The sequence below is a fragment of the Suncus etruscus genome, chromosome 18, assembly GCF_024139225.1.
Source record: "Suncus etruscus isolate mSunEtr1 chromosome 18, mSunEtr1.pri.cur, whole genome shotgun sequence".
In the NCBI taxonomy this organism is placed as follows: Eukaryota; Metazoa; Chordata; class Mammalia; order Eulipotyphla; family Soricidae; genus Suncus; species Suncus etruscus.
The window spans coordinates 43,272,158-43,289,327 of NC_064865.1; the positions used below are offsets into that span (position 1 = coordinate 43,272,158).

General features: G+C 42.3%; 1 protein-coding gene across 1 annotated transcript in view; it reads right to left on the reverse strand.

Moving 5' to 3' along the window:
* The window catches only part of RANBP9 (RAN binding protein 9), an 86,201-nt gene that overhangs the window by 57,625 nt on the left and 11,406 nt on the right, over positions 1–17,170 (reverse strand). Inside the window, exon 2 of the mRNA XM_049765245.1 lies at positions 11,807–11,918. Coding sequence (XP_049621202.1) covers positions 11,807–11,918 — 112 coding nt within the window. The remainder of the gene's footprint in view (positions 1–11,806; positions 11,919–17,170) is intronic.

Sequence of the window (17,170 nt, forward strand, 5' to 3'; positions counted from 1 at the left end):
AATTCTTGAGTAGCTGACTGTATTTTTTTTTAGCAAAAGACAAGTTCGTAAAACTGCCATTTATTTCTGAAAGCTCTCCTCACACTGAGTCTAGAAGGATAGGTACCTCGGGTTAAGTAAATGGGGAGGAGGAAACACAGGGAAGAAAGAAAACTTCTGTTTCAATTTCTTCCTATTCTGTAACTCTAGCCAAAGCTTAATTCTAAGGTGACTTGGCTTCCCTCATAAGCTGGTTGCTTACTCTTCTTTATTTTCTCTCTTCCTCTTTTTTCCTCATTCATTTATGATTACTAGAAATATTTTACACAATGTTTAATTACTTACTGACTTGTCCTTTTCCCTTGACCTGAAAATGTTTGCAGAGCAGAGACCTAGATATACAGTCTATCAGGCTACTGTAAATTTTAGAGTCCTAGCACAGTAAAGGCACCAAACATATACTCAAGAAATTAAACTCTCTTTTTCTGTTTAAAAAAACTACTGGCTAAAGATATTAATAAAAAACAAAAACAAAAACAAAAAACTACTGGCTTACTTCAAAAGGCTCCCCACTACTTTTAGAGAAAGGTCAAGACTTTTCAATGCAAGTCCATACTTACACACTGTAAATTCAAGAAATCCCTCAAGTTCTGAGGATAAAGCCAGACAAATTCAGCCAAAGACATAGTTTTATTTTTATTTTATTGGGGGGGGGGGTTTGGGCCACAGCCCGTGATGCTCATGGGTTACTCCTGGCTATGTGCTCAGAAATCGCTTCAAGCTTGGGGTACCATATAGGATGCGGGGGGAGGGGTAGTGGGGGAGGACAGAACCTCAGTCTTGGTAGGTGCTAGGCTAGCTCCAGCAAGGCAAATGCCTATGGCTAAGCGCCACCGCTCTGGCCCCCAAAGACATAGTTTTATGTTTAGTTTTATTTTTCCTAGATGACTAGTGCAGTCGTTTATCAGTCCAGAACATTTTCCCTAGTAAAGCATCTCAGATTCTCATTCATTTTTATAAGGCTTACCCAAAAAAACCTACCTCCTTTATAAATCAGTTTCCTTAATCAAAATCCTTAGCTCTCCCACCTATTTTATTTGATCAGTCTTAAAGTGCCTAGCTTATTATGTCTTAATCTAGAGGTATTTGGACAGATCTGCTTCCTGTTGTTTCAGTTTCCTCCAAATCAGAATTTGCAACTCCTGAGGGCAAAGCCAGCATTAAGTTCACTCAATATGTTGAATATATTTCGATTGGCATCCAGTCCTCTACTAGGAATTAATAAGTAAGACAGAAATGAGTAAATTCTCTTGGGAGGGGTGGGCTAGGTGACACCCACAGATGACAGTGCTCAGGGACCATATGGGATGCTTAAGATAGAACCACGGTAAGCAGTGTACAAGGCAAACACCTTACTGGCTGTACTATTCCTCCAGCCCCATAAAATAATTTCTTATGCTTGACACACCATACATACATGTTCGATATATGAGGCTAAATACATTGTTTACATGGTCATGCTTTTCTCATGTTTCCATTTTCTGTTTGCAGTCAATCAAATGCAGTCAGTGTTCTTTGGAAAGAAAAAGAGGAAAGAAAACCTGCAGTATTTTTCTTTGAAAAAACCGAGTTCTTAAATGAAGGTAAATGAACTTAGAGCCCAGAGGCAGTCTCAGATGTATGTTAGTTAATTCATGCAAAGAGGCTCAGAGTGTTAAGTATAGAGAGCTACAAATTGTGGGGGGCAAACTGAAAGGTCAGCCACAAGCAAAAGAATGAGGACTCCTGCTTCACACAACATACAATGGCCAATTAAAAGTGAATTTTATAAAGGGGATCTGGAGCAAGAAACGCAGGTTTAATCCCCGGCACCTCATATGGTCACCTGAGCTCAGCCAGGAGTGACCCCTGAGCGCACAGCCAGGATTGACCCCTGAGCACTGCCGAGTGTGGGCCACCCCTCCCCACAAAAAAAAAAAAAAAAAAAAAAAAAAAAGATTAAAAATCCTGATATCGGGCCAGAGCAACAGCATAGCAGTAGGGTGTTTGCCTTGCACGCAGCTGACCCAGGACAAACCCGTTTTGTTTTTGTTTGTTTTTTTTCTTGGTTTTTGGCCACACCCGGCGGTGCTCAGGGGTTACTCCTGGCTGTCTGCTCAGAAATAGCTCCTGGCAGGCACCGGAGAACAAATGGAACGCCGGGATTCGAACCAACCATCTTAGGTCCTGGGTCGGCTACTTGCAAGGCAAACGCGGCTGTGCTATCTCTCCGGCCCCACGAACCTGTTTTTAATCCCCGGCTTCCCATATGGTCCCCCAAGCCAGGAGCAATTTCTGAGTGCATAGCCAGGAGTAACCCCGGAGCATCACCAGGTGTGGCCCAAAAACCAAAAGAAAAAAAAACCACTTATATCAAAACTGTTTCTACAAGGTACATTGAAGACCAAACAGGTGGGATTTACTAAGACCTTGACATCAGAGGGTTCTTCAATGATACAACCCCACTGGCAAAGAAAACAAAACCAGAAATAAACAAGTGGAATTCTATCAAACTAAAGTGTCAGTACCACCAAAAAAATTTTTTTAAAGCCTAAAATAAAAAGACCTCCGACCACTGGGAGAAAATAATCACACATTATATAACAAAAGACTAACATCCATGTCACATAAAGCATTCAATGCTCAACAACAAACATGAAGATATGGAATCAGAGATACAGTACAGAGGTTAAGATGCTTGCCTTGACCACGGTGCTTTCAGTTTGAGACCATGAGGAGTGATTCCTTAGCACAGAGTCAAGAGTCAGCCTTGGGCACTGCTGAGTGTGACTCAAAAACAAAAAAGGGAGAGGAGACAGATATGTCCTCAAAGACTACATGTCAAGGCGGCTAAATGGGCCTATGAGAGAACGTCCATTATCACTGACTACCAACCAAGGAAATACAGATCAGAAGGAGAAAGGTCTTTATTAAAAAGTCCAGAAAGGACCAGAGATAGCATGGAGGTAGGACGTTTGCCCTGCATGCAGGACGGTGGTTCAAATCCTGGCATCCCATATGGTCCCCCAAGCCTGCTGGGAGCGATTTCTGAGCGTAGAAGAGCCAGAAGTAACCCCTGAGCGCTGCCGGGTGTGACCCAAAAAATAAATAAATAAATAAATGGGGCCGGAGAGATAGCATGGAGCTAAGGTTTTTGCCTTGCAATCAGAAGGACGGTGGTTCAAATCCCAGCAAATCCCGGCAACCCATATGGTCCCCCCCAGCCTGCCAGGAGCGATTTCTGAGCATAGAGCCAGGAGTAACTCCTGAATACTGCCGGGTGTGACCCAAAAACCAAAATAACAATAATAATAATAATAATAAATAAAATTAAAAGTCCAGAAAATGGGGCCGGAGAGATAGCATGGATGTAGAGCATTTGCCTTGCATGCAGAAGGATGGTGGTTTGAATCTCAGCATCCTATATGTCCCTGAAAGCCTGCCAGGAGCTATTTCTGAGTATAGAGCCAAGAGTAACCCCTGAGCACTGCTGGATCTGACCCAAAAACAAAAAGTCCAGGAAAAGGGGCCAGAGCGACAGCACAGCAGTAGGATATTTGTTGCCTGCATGCCACCGACCCGGGATAGACCTGGGTTCAATCCCAGGCATCCCATATGGTCCTCCGAGCCTGCCAGGAGGAACTTCTGAGCACAGAGCCAGGAGTAATCCCTGAGCTACGCCAGATTTGGCCTAAAAACCAAATAAATAAATAAATAAAATTTAAAAAACCAAAAACAACACTGGGAAGGGCTGCAGTTAAAAAAAAAAAAAAAAAAAAAGCCTTACTCTGGTTAAAAAAAAAAAAAATAAGTGCTACTTGGTTCAAGCTCTCTGAAAAACAGTCTGGAGACTCCCAAAAGAAGAAAGCTTCCACACAGTTCCATGATTCCACTCCTGGGCATCTAAGGACACAAAACCATTCACCTGCAAGGACATATGCATGCCTATGTCCACACATCACTACTTCCAACTGGAAGTCTGGAAACAATCCCAGAGCCCAATAATAGTAGATGTGTAGCTAAAGAAGCCGTGGTCTACATGCACACCATGGCTACCACTCGGTTAAGAGAAAACATGAATTACTGCAGTTTGCTGCAACATGGAGACTTAAAAGTGTCATACTAAAGACTCTGAAAGAAAAAGATTAATTCATATACAGAGTATAAAGGAAAAAGCAAGGGATAAGACAATGAGAGGATCCCAATGGAAAGAATCTTGAGATGTGGACAACAGAAGTATAATCTGAGGGTGTTAAGCCAGAAAGAGAGGGCAGGAAACACCTTGGCCCGAGGAGAGGAAGCCTGGCACTCCGGGGCAGGACATGTGGCAGCTCTGCAAGAGTCAAATAAAAATGCACCATTGTAAAAATGTAGTGAAAATTAAGTAATGGCCAAGAATAATAAACCACAAAGGGAAAAAAATTTTGAGATCCTGAAAAAAATCATTTACCTCTCCTAAACATAGTTTGCCTTGCACAGGCCTGATCCTGGTTTGATCCCCAGGACTCCATATGGTTCCCAGAACCCCAACTGGACAGATCCCTGAATACTGCCAGGTGAGGCAGCCAAATAAAACCTACATAAGTTTAAAAAGAAGGGTATGGGTTTAAATTTTGTAGTAAGAAAATAAACTCGGTTGAATATACATCACTGACTATAAAAGGTAACCATAAAATGCTCTTTTTGATCCATTCTTTTTTTTGGGGGGGTGGGGGGTCCACACCCGGCAGCGCTCAGGGGTTACTCCTGGCTCTAAGTTCAGAAATTGCTCCTGGCAGGCTCAGAGGACCATATAAGATGCCGAATTTGAACCACCGACCTTCTGCATGCAAGGCAAACGCCTTACTTGCATGCTATCTCTCTGGCCCCCATCTTTTTGAACTATTCTTTACGAAGATAAACGAAGGTTTATCTCTGGGCTGGAGCAGTGGAGCAAGCGGTGGGGCATTTGCCTTGCACAAGCTAATCTAGGATGAACTGCAGTTCAATCCCCTGGCGTCTCATATGCTCCCCAGACCAGGCGCAATTTCTGAGCACATAGCCAGAAGTAACCCCTGAATATCATCTGGTGTGGCCCAAAATCCAAACAAAATAAAATAAAATAAAAAGGTTTATCTAGCACAACACATTACTCTCATGCTTAATAACATTTAATACATTTCCAGAAAGACATTATTTGGTCAAAATTAATATGACTTGGCTTTCTCCCATAAGTGAACTGAAAAGCAATGAGTTTAAATTTTGTTCAAAAAGTTTACAAAAGGTATGCCAAAGTAACAGTATAGTGGGCAGAGTGTTTGCCTTGCATACAGCCAACTAGGGTTTGATCCTGGCATCCCATATGGCTCCCTGAGCCTGCCAGGGGTAACTCCTGAGCATCACCAGGTGTGGCCCTCCCCCACAAAACACAAGTTTACAAAAGGTAAATCTGAGCAAAGAAATCAGTTGCAATAAATGTGTTGGCACTACAACTAGATAGGCAACCCCAGTGAGGACCACAACACACAGGTAATCCTTGGTCATGGCAACAGCACCAGCAATGAAACAAAAAGATGCAGGGGGTATGGTAAACAACCGTTTTCTCAAAATACATAGGAGGAAGGCACTTTTTCATCCATTTATTTATTCACCTACCTACAAATTAAATACTGAAGTTAAAGTGGAATATAAAAGTCTGTTCCTTACCCTTGTACCTGTAGTATATATCACCAGTAAAAAATAAAATAATTAAAACGGGGGACGGAGAGATACCACAGCGGTGTTTGCCTTGCAAGCAGCCGATCCAGGACCAAAGGTGGTTGGTTCGAATCCCGGCGTCCCATATGGTCCCCAGTGCCTGCCAGGAGCTATTTCTGAGCAGATAGCCAGGAATAACCCCTGAGCATTGCCGGGTGTGGCCCAAAAACCAAAGCCAAAACAAAACAAAACAAAACAATTAAAACGGTACAGATAATATAACTATATTGTTAAAATCAGCACAGAAAAAAGAGCACTCTTCATAATTTTGAGAGGAGACAAGTATCACAAAGCTACCTTTAAACAAGGATTTAAAGAACAGTTCAGGAGCACAGCAATTAAGGTTCTTGCCTTGCAAGCGGCCAACCTGGGTTCAATCCCCGGCATCCTTTATGGCAGTGATGGCTAACCTTTTTGAGCCCAAGTGCCCAAACTGTCGCACAATGCCCGGACCACCAATGGCCAGTCCGGTATCTTAATTGCAGACCTTCCCGCGTGCCAGCTGCAAGGCCTTCACATGTCACAGCTGGCACACGTGCCATAGGTTCGCCATCAAGGCTTTATGGTCTCCTGAGCACTGCCAGAAATGATTTGAGTGCAGAGCTAGGAGTAACTCCTAAGCAATGGCAGGTGTGACCCCAAAATCAAAAAAATATAAAATATCTTTTTTTTTTTTTTGGTTTTCGGGTCACACCCGTTTGACGCTCAAGGGTTCCTCCTGGCTATGATCCCAGAAATCACTCCTGGCTTGGGGGGACTACATGGGACACAGGGGGATCAAACCGCAGTCCGTCCTATGCCAGCGCTTGCAAGGCAGACATCTTACCTCTGGCGCCACCTCTCCGGCCCCTAAACGAAGTTTTCTTTTTTCTTTTCTTTTTTGTTTTTGTTTGTGGGCCACATCCATCAGTGCTCAGGGTTTACTCCTGGCTATCTGCTCAGAAATAGCTCCTGGCAGACATGGGGGACCATACGGGACGCCAGGATTCAAACCAACCAACTTAGCTCCTGGGTCAACAATAAAATAAAATAAAGAACAGTTTAGGGTAAGAGAGAAAGTGCAGGAATTAAAAAATTTGACCTACACACAGCTGACCCTAGCTGGATCCCAAGAATCATGTATGGTCCCAGAGCAAAGTCAAGAGTGATCACTGAGGGCCCGGAGAGATAGCACGGCGGCGGCGTTTGCCTTGCAAGCAGCCGTTCCAAGACCAAAGGTGGTTGGTTTGAATCCTGGTGTCCCATACGGTCCCCCGTGCCTGCCAGGAGCTATTTCTGAGCAGACAGCCAGGAGTAACCCCTGAGCAACGCCGGGTGTGGCCCAAAAACCAAAAAAAAAAAAAAAAAAGTGATCACTGAATGGAGCCAGAGGTAAGTGCCACAAGCAGTATGGCCCATACACAAACAAAAGAAAAATTTAAACTAGGCAAATAAAACAAGGGGCAAGAGAAGGTAAATATAAAAAGGAAAGAGACTACAAATAGGGGCCAGGCGGTGGCGCTAGAGGTAAGGTGCCTGCCTTGCCTGCGCTAGCCTAGGACGGACGGACCGAGGTTTGATCCCCGGGTGTCCCATATGGTCCCCCAAGCCAGGAGCGACTTCTGAGCGTATAGCCAGGAGTAACCCCTGAGCGTCACCGGGTGTGGCCCAAAAACCAAAAAAAAAAAAAAAAAAAAAAAGAGAGAGAGACTACAAATAAAATTATTAGGAAGTACAATTAGAAAAATACAAATATTGCCCTATAAGCAATGATGAATGAAAAAAATAGAGATTCTTTAACACTATGTCATTCAGGAAATGTAATAAAAAACACCACAAAAAGAGGATCTACCCTGGAGAGAAGAGATCAACTGGCTAAGTACATATTCTGCACTTGACACTCTCGAGAGCATCCTCAGGAGTATCTCCAAAAGCACAGAATCAGAAAAAGCTTCCTGAGAGCCACAGGGGATGCCCTTCCCTCCTCAACAAAAATTAATGAAGTGAGGGGCCAGAGAGGTAGCATGGAGGTAAGGCGTTTGCCTTGCATGTAGAAGGACGGTAGTTCAAATCCTGGCATCCCATATGGTCTCCAAGCCTGTCAGGAGCGATTTCTGAGAATACAGCCAGGAGTAACCCCTGAGCGCTGCCAGGTGTGACCCAAACCCCCCCCCCCAAAAATTTTAAAGTACATAAAATCACTAGACCACTAGATACACAAATTACAAATAGCTAAAAGTTTAAAACCTTTGATAATACCAAGTTTTATTAAAAAGAACACTTACAGGAGCTGAGGGGTAGCACAGCAGTAGGGTGTTTGCCTTGCATATGGCTCACCAGGGACTGACCTGGGTTCGGTTCTTGGCATCCCATATGGTCCTGTATATACCATGATTAATTTCTGAGCACAGAGCCAGGACTAATCCCTGAGCACTACCAGGAGTGACCCAAACCTCCCCCCCCAAAAAAGAACACATACTGTTATCACACACACCCATTCTTCCTATTAACTTACCTACAAGAAAGACCCTCCCATTTCTGGGAGGGGTCTTGGGAAGGTTACAAAAGTTTGGCCTGAGGGGCAAAAGGGGATTTGCATGGATGAGGATAGAGGAGGAAGCAGAAGGAGATCTCTGAGGGACAAGGTACAATGCAGGGCTGAATAGGAATCCAGCTAAATGGTGATGCTAGGCCACACATGTAGTGGCTAAGGCATGAATAAAGCTGATATTTCTTGGAACCTGTTTGTGGATGATTTCCTCGCCTCTACCTGAACCTGCTGACCCACCAGGCTGAAGGGAGTAGGAGCCACTTCGTCCTGGGCTGGAGGAGAAAGGCCTCCATCACCATCCAGCTCCCATCCAAAGAGCCTTTTATTATTTAATTCTACAATACACCTCGGGTTGTGAAAGCAAACTAGTACAGCTACTTGGCAGAAACATCTTAAGAATGCACCTACCATGAGATCCAGCAATACCACTTCTAGACATTTATATGAATAAAATGGAAGCTCATCTTTACACACTATACTCCTGTCAAAAATTGGAAACAAGCTAAATGTCAATCAACTGAACAGTGAATAAGAAAACTAGTTCATTTATCCTTACAATGAGAGACTTACCAATACATACAATAACAAGAATGAATCTTAAATGCAATATATTGAGTGAAAGACGCCAGACTTAAACGGCTACATTCTATATAATTCCATTTACGGGCCATTCTAGAAATAACAAAATTACAGAGACAGAAAATCAATCACTGTTCCCAAGGTCTAGAGACAGGGAAGGGCTGGCTGGCTACAAAGAGGTCTGAAGGAACGAGGTGGGGGTACATGGGGACCGAGGGAAACTTCCTACAGCTGTTCAACAACAGGAGACACCTATCAGAACTCACAGACCTGCACACTAAAATGACCAAGTTTACTATCTGTAACATGTACCTAATTGCTTAAGCTTAAGAAAGCAAAAGATGAAAGAAAGAAGGAAGAATTCTGGCAACAGAGATAGGGCTAAAGAATCTTAACAGAGTGGGTCACATCATGAAAAACCCTGCAAAGAGGTTTTAGAATTTATCCTCCATCCAACATATGTATCAGTGGATCCCAGGAGAAAGACACAATGCAGTTCCATCTAAGAACATAATACCACCCAGGCTGGAGTGAAACAGGGAACGAAAGTGCGACCAGTGAGTCAACCAACCACTTGATACTTTTAGGGGATCAATTACCATGACCTAACTAAAGAAAGAGGTAAGAGAAAGTAGATGCAGTAACAAAGAAAGTTTAAAGAAGGTAGTAAATTCTCAAGGTTCTGCCAATAGTGAAACCACTAACCAAACTGGCTAAGAATAAGGGATTCTGAACTAAATTCAAGGGGCTGTGGTACATTCAGATGCAAACAATTGTTTAAATATACTGGTTTCCGGGGCCAGAGAGATGGCACAGGCGTTTACCTTGCAAGCAGCCAACCCAGGACCTAAGGTGGTTGGTTCAAATCCCGACGTCCCATGTGGTCCCCCATGCTTGCCAGGAGCTATTTCCCCCAGATAGCCAGGATTAACCCCTGAGCGTCGCCAGCTATGGCCCAAAAACCAAAAAAAAAAAAAAAAAGCCTTAAATATACTGGTTTCCTGGTCAAAGGAAGAGCTTCAGACGGAATTTTAGATTTCAGGATAATTAGGCAGCTGTGAAAAAATAGGAAGATCCTGCAAAGTGCAGGCAGAGTAAAGGGAACCTAGTAAAGGGAACCTTAAAAATCACCAGTAAAACATGCTTATGGAGTAGATAAAACAATCTGAAATAAAAAAGTAACTGCCTTATTGAGTAAACAGTAGTGGAGTTTTAGAAATGGCTCAAGTCAGTTGCTTAGAAGCTAGATAAGCAGTATGGATTAAGCTATCTACCTCACATGCAACTATCCAATTCAATCCCAATAACAACCAGGAGTACCAAATCCCACCAAAAAGTATGTACCTATTTCAGTCAGGGACTTCTCAACCACTACGTATTGGTTGTCCTAATTTGTCACTGGCCTGGCCATGTAAGGAAAATTGAACTCCAAAGTTTCACTTTCTACTTCTACTGCTAACATTGAGAACAGATGGCTAAGTAAGAAAAACCACCTTTTAAAAACTTATTAGGCACAAATACACTAGAATTAAATGATATACTTCAAATACCAGTGAACTTACATAGTACTTTTCTTGCTAGCTGCACAAATGACCCGAGTTGCTTTTAAAAATCTTATAACAAATGAGATTATTAGGGCCCGGAGAGATAGCACAGCGGTGTTTGCCTTGCAAGCAGCCGATCCAGAACCCAAGGTGGTTGGTTCGAATCCCGGTGTCCCATATGGTCCCCTGTGCCTGCCAGGAGCTATTTCTGAGCAGACAGCCAGGAGTAACCCCTGAGCACGGCCGGGTGTGACCCAAAAACCAAAAAAAAAAAAAATGAGATTATTAGAAAAGTATCAGAGAGGGGCCAGAGAGAGAGCACAATGGTAGGGCATTTGTCTTGCAAGTGGCAGACCCAGGACCACCATGGTTCGAACCCCAGCATCTCATATGGTCCCCCGTGCCTGCCAGGAGCGATTTCTGAGCACAGAGCCAGGAGTAACCCAAGTGCTGCCGGGTGTGGCCCAAAAACAAAAAAAGAAAATATCAGAGAATCTCTCCTATGATTCTTCATCACACACACACACACACACACACACACACACACACACACTTCTCATTTCAAAGTGAAAGGCAAAAATGTAAAAGCTGGCTTGGGATCGACATCAAATCCTCAATATTTAAGATCTTAAACCACATTCTCATCCACTCATTTTGAAAACCACTTCTAATCACCTCCAAATGAAAACACATATAACTTTGAATAGTTTTAAGATTTCACTGCAACAGAATCCAGAGAAGGGCAATGCAAAAAAATAACATGGAAAATGAGTCACTGTCACTAGGCTGTTCAATTCCAAACCTGTTTTAGACAAGAATGTATCCAAAAAGTGTGGTTAATTTCACCAACTCAAGTATTATTTTCAACCAGTATTTAAGCAGAACACTTAAATTCCAACCAGATATATTGAAATATTCAGATTCCATGTTATCAATTATCAAAAGTTGTAAGATATTGTTGGTGGTGGTTTACAACTTACAACTTGGTTCCACGAAAAACAAAGATCATCCCTGGTTTCTCTGTTATGCTTCTTTACAAATTGGTTTTACCCAAAACAGATTTTCCTACTTAGCATGTATAGAGCAAACCTGGGCGGGACTAGTTCAGGATAGGTCTCTGTCCTTAGCACCCTTCTAGGGATTGGTCTCTATACACAATAAAAATTGCAGTCTGGTAGGCAGTCTCTCAACTTGAGGAAATATACTGTTACTATTACTAGACCAGGTGTACCTATTTCACTCTCAGCTTTGTTTGCCACACTCACTTTCCCTGGGAGGAAATAGGGCGTTTGGGGCCATTACAAGATATATAAAATACATCATAGACATCATCAATCAAAACAAACAACAAGATGCAACAGCAAACCAAACTGTGTATTCCATCAAAATTTAAACTTACCCATCTCTTCCCTTACTGACAATTTTCACTTCAAAGTAATAAATCCCACAGGCTGCTGGTATTGGATGTGTGGCTCGAACTGATGCTGCATCTTTTGGAGTTTTACCATGACCTGCATAAACAGAGCAAAGAAAAGTCAAACGAGACATTTGAAATAGCTTTTAGAATGAATACTTTCTGTTCTCATCAGTACAAAGAACTAAAGACACGATCATCATTAAAATGCAAAGCCTTCCACACAGAACTCTGTTCATATCACTAGCTTTATAAAATTCAGGATTTGAACACAAACAATCTAGCAGCCCTTTATGAAAATTATTTTAGGTACACCATATTTTTAAGAGAAAAAAAATGATTCATTTAAAGATGATAAAAATATTTTTTGACTTAAGTTCCTAAACATTCTTTAGCTAAAATCATCTGTATTTAGGTAAAAATATCGTGTGTGTGTGTGTGTGTGTGTGTGTGTGTGTGTGTGTGTGTGTGTGTATTCTGGGTGGAGAGAGAGAGAGAGAGAGAGAGACAGAGAGAGAGAGAGACACAGAGAGAGAGAGAGAGAGAGAGAGAGAGAGAGAGAGAGAGAGAGAGAGAGAGAGAGAGAGTATTCTGGGTGCTTAGTGGTCACTAAGGGAACCATACGGGATCCTAGGATTGAAGCCAGGTCAGATATGTGCAAGGCAAGCACCTAATCCCCCTGTACTATCTCTGTAGGCCCCCAAATGTACAATTAGATTGAATCCTTTATTCTTAAAGCAAAAGAGCTTCCTTAAAAAAATTTAGTTTGGGGCCGAAGCTGTGGCACTAGGCAGTGCTTCTCAATTATTTTCTGCCATGCCCCCCTAGGAAGAAGAAAACATTTTTCTTGCCCCCCTCCCCCACGTGACTGTAAATATTATCTTTATTAAGAAAAAGACTTTAACCTGCAAAACAAAAATATATAAAATAATTTGAGCTGATGTTTTAATCAGAGGTGATGTCTGAATTAATGGCTACAATGAGCACGTTTTGCAGTGCAAAGCTTTTTGAAGAGGGGTTTGAAGCAGGACACAGCAACTCTCAGCTCCAGAGACATAAACACGGGGCTTAGCTTGTTATGACAGTGTTTGCTGAGGTCAAACGTGGCCCCCTTTACGGAGCCTCGAGCCCACCCCCCCCAGGGGTGCACCCCACTATTTGAGAAGCCTGTGCTAGTGTTAAGGTGTCTGCCTTACAAGCACTAGTTTAGGACAGACCAGACCTCGGTTCAACCCCCCAGCATCCCATATGGTCCCCCCAAGCCAGGAACAATTTCTAAGTGCATAGCAGGAGTAACCCTTGAGGGTCAATGGGTGTGGCCCAAAAAATTTAGTTTTGTTCTTTGATACTTGTTAATTAAATGCAAAGGTTGATTTATAACATTTGTTGGGTCAATTACTACCTACAGAGAAGCATATCTAATCTCCAATAGTAGATCTCTCTTGAAAAAAGGGAACAAAACACTATACTACAGCAGGCATCTTTATAATGTGTTACACGATGGCATTTAAGCTTTTTAAATTAACTATTCCTCAATTCTAAGCCCAGTTTTCCTTTACTACAATCACCTCCCCTGCTTCTCACAGACACAAATTACCTTTAAAAGCTAGTATGTGAACAAAAGAGCAAAAGAGGCCTCCAGAGATAGGTTGAAATGCTAAGGTACAGATCCCACTTGAGTGTGATAACTGAGCACAGCTGCAGAAAAAAACCCCACCCTGCCAAACCCCCTCCACAAAGTATTTAAAAAGGGGGGGGGGGCTGGAGCAGTGGCACAAGTGGCAGGGCATTTGCCCAATGCACTAAACTAGGACAGAAGGCGATTCTATCCCCTGGTGTCCCATATGGTCCCCAAACCAGGAGCGATTTCTGAGTGCATAGCCAGGAGTAATCCCTGAGCGTCACCGAGTGTGGCCCAAAAAAACAACAAAAATAACGAGGGGCTGGTAAGATAGGACAGTAAGTCGGTTGCCTGGCAACCGATCTGGGTTTGATCTGATCACCTGGCTATGATCGCTGACATCCTACAGGCTCTCCCAATCATCTCCAGGAGTAATTCCTGAGTGTAAGCCAGGAGTTACCCTCTACGTATTGCCAGGAGTGCCCCCACAAATTAATTTTTTAATGGTAAGAACGTAAAAAGTTAAAGTCATTTATCAAAAATACGTGTACAATGGATCAAGAATCTATGATTTAAGAACAAGAAAAAATAAGTACTGAAAAACAACAGTCTAACTTTTAAGTTAGACTGGGTTGCAGTTCCTCAAATTAACAGAAGAGGAGTTAGGGGAAATTGGGGCAATAGTGAAAGGTTTTTGAACACCCAACGACAAACATTTCTCTCCAAATCAAACACATAATAAACTTTCAGCATTCCTGGAAGTATTCACTGAGCTACATTTCCCAGGTGAAAAGGTGGCATATGAGTAGAGAATCTTGTCTAAAACATGTCTAGTAAAACGGGCTTCACCCCACATAAAAGTGTCCATCTTACACACACACACACACACACACACACACACACACACACACACAGAGGAGCAGCAGAATTCCGCTTCTCAGATTAACCATTATTGTAAATCTTAAAACTCAATTTTAAAGGGGAAATAAATAAATGATGGTTCCAGGAAAGTCTTTTTTACAATAAAAATGTATTTCTTAATCAAGTGATGTGGGGAAGCTATGTAAATGAAATGCACTATCAAAATGAACATGAAAAAGATCTAAGGAAGACCCTGATTAGCCATGAAATCCTAAATCAAGCTGTCACTACTGTTTTTGTACGGTTCGGAAAGAAGCCAAAAATTTTAGGAGTAATCTCCACATACATAATAATAAATACCAGATATGTTTAATGCTATGTGAAAAGCATTCTGCTTATTCATATAGGATTTAAAATAACTCACAAAATAGGGCCACAGTGATAGCACAGTGGTTTCCCTTACATGCTGCTGACCTAGGAGCGACTCAGGACCAACCTTGGATCCCCGACACCCCATATGGTCCCCATAGTCTGCCAGGAACTATTTCTGAGCACAGAGCTAGAAGTAGTACCCCCTGAGCACTGCCAGATTTGGTTCAAAAACAAACAAAAAAAAAAACCTCACAAAATAGGAACTATTTTGGAGCTAAGGAGAGGAACCTCTGCTAAGGAAGCCAGCACCAGTCATGTAGCTGGGGGAAGAGAATTCTAGACCAGGATTTAAATTTGGGAAGCCTGATCCAGAGCCAAGAACATAATTCCGTGGTAGAACACCACACTTATATGAAGCCTTGGGTTCAGCATCCAGCAAAAAAGCCCTATCCAGAGGATGCTCCAATCTACAAGAAATATTTTCTTCTTCTTTTTTTTTTTTAATTGGTTTTTGGTTTTTGGGTCACACCCGGCAGCCCTCAGGGTTTTCTCCTGCCTCTATGCTCAGAAATCGCTTCTGGCGGGCTCAGGGGAACATATGGGATGCTAGGATTTGAACCACCATCCTTCTGCATGCAAGGCAAAGGACCTACCTCCATACTATCTCTCCGGCCCCCAAGAAATATTTTCTTACAATGAGAATACCGGACCACTTCATTTATTCCCTCCTACTGCCTGCCACTGTTGTAGGAAAAGAAAAAGGTTATTTGAGGACAAGTAATCTCTCAAAATATTAGATGCTTCTGTATAGAATTTTTTTTATCTGTGAACTGAGCAATCTTATTTTTAAAATAGGAGAACTTCGGGGCCGGAGAGATAGCATGGCGGTATGGCGTTTGCCTTTCATGCAGAAGGACGGTGGTTCGAATCCCGAAATCCCATATGGTTCCCTGTGCCTGCCAAGGGTGATTTCTGAGCCTAGATCCAGGAGTAACCCCTGAGCACTGCCGGGTGTGACCCAAAAAAATAAAACAAAAAAATAAAATAAAATAAAATAGGAGAACTTCCTAGAGGTATTCCCAAAACTTAGTTTCTATATGTGTTCTCTAAGTACAAATAAAATTCCTTGTAATTTTCCTCTATGCCAAAAGAACTCTAAAGAACTACACAGTCAAATGCTAAACTTAGTTCCATTACCTTTTACAAAGACATCATAAAAAGGCTTCTGTTTATGTTAAGAAGATTTGTTTTATTTTAATGAAGAGAAAGTTTAGATGTGAGATTTTGTAAGACCCAATCCTTATGAGGTTTTGAATAGCAACACAATGGCCCAGTTTCTAACAAAACTCAGCTAGCATCAAGTATCAGCACTATAGTATGTATCGGCTAACTGTATATTCCTGCTAGATTCCTGTAGATTCCTGCTAGTATATCAGCACACCATATACCTCTTCACCAAAAAAAAAAAAAAACAGCTCCCTTTAACAAAGACTTAATTTTTAAAACCATGAGGTCTTTCATGTTAAAACACTGTATGGTTTACTGAGAAACATACATTTATTATTTTCAAACTGCTTGGGGTTGGCTTTTTCTTTCTAGTCCATCGGTGGGTTGATTACATTTGACTGAAACAAAGGGTTTCCATCAAGTCTCCCATCCCCCTACTCTCCACCAAGAGCCCCTTTCAGGAAATACAAACCAGCTTTCCTCGCACTTCTTTCATTCAGTAAAATTAAAATTTTCTTCTTGAAAGCCTATTTGGCCTGGGGGAATAAGATAAACTCTCCAAAAATCTGTTTACTCTCATCCTTCCTCCTCCTCCTCAGGTCTAGCCACTTCCCAATGTCAGCTCTTCTTCACATGGCTATGTCACAGTGTCTGCCCAAGTCTAAATATATATACAACAGGTCCTCGATAAAAGTCATGTTTCATTTCATCATTATTTCATGTGCTCACCAGAAAAACCAGGGCCACATTGTGTGTGGGTGGAGTGTGCACATTCTCCCCTCATCCACATTGATTTTCTTGGGTCCTCAGTTTCCTCTCGCACCCCAAAGATAGGCAAGTCAAGTGGTTCTAGTCAGATGGAGGGCCTGGGTGTGAAGTGGCCCGGGAGGGAAGTGCACCCAATTAAGGGCAGGTGCTCCTTTTGTCCTCCCTACTCAAGCGAGGCTCTGGCACTCATGATCCTGCACTGGAATAAGCATGTTAGAAAGAATAGCGACTTTTATAATACTTGGGGGGGGGGTTCAGATAGCTTGGTCATATTTTTGTGGCTTTCAATAAACACAATCTAGAAAAGGCAATTACTGTTTTCATTAACTGGTCTACTGGTGAGACCGATTTTATTACACACTGTTTCACTTAAAGTAGCAGCTTCTTAAAATCTACCCAACAACTAATCCTCAATAGCCGGAGAGATCTCCACTCCTGGTTAGTTCCTACTTATCCTTTAGTTCTTGGCTTCCTCATACAACATCAGCATTGTTAGAAGC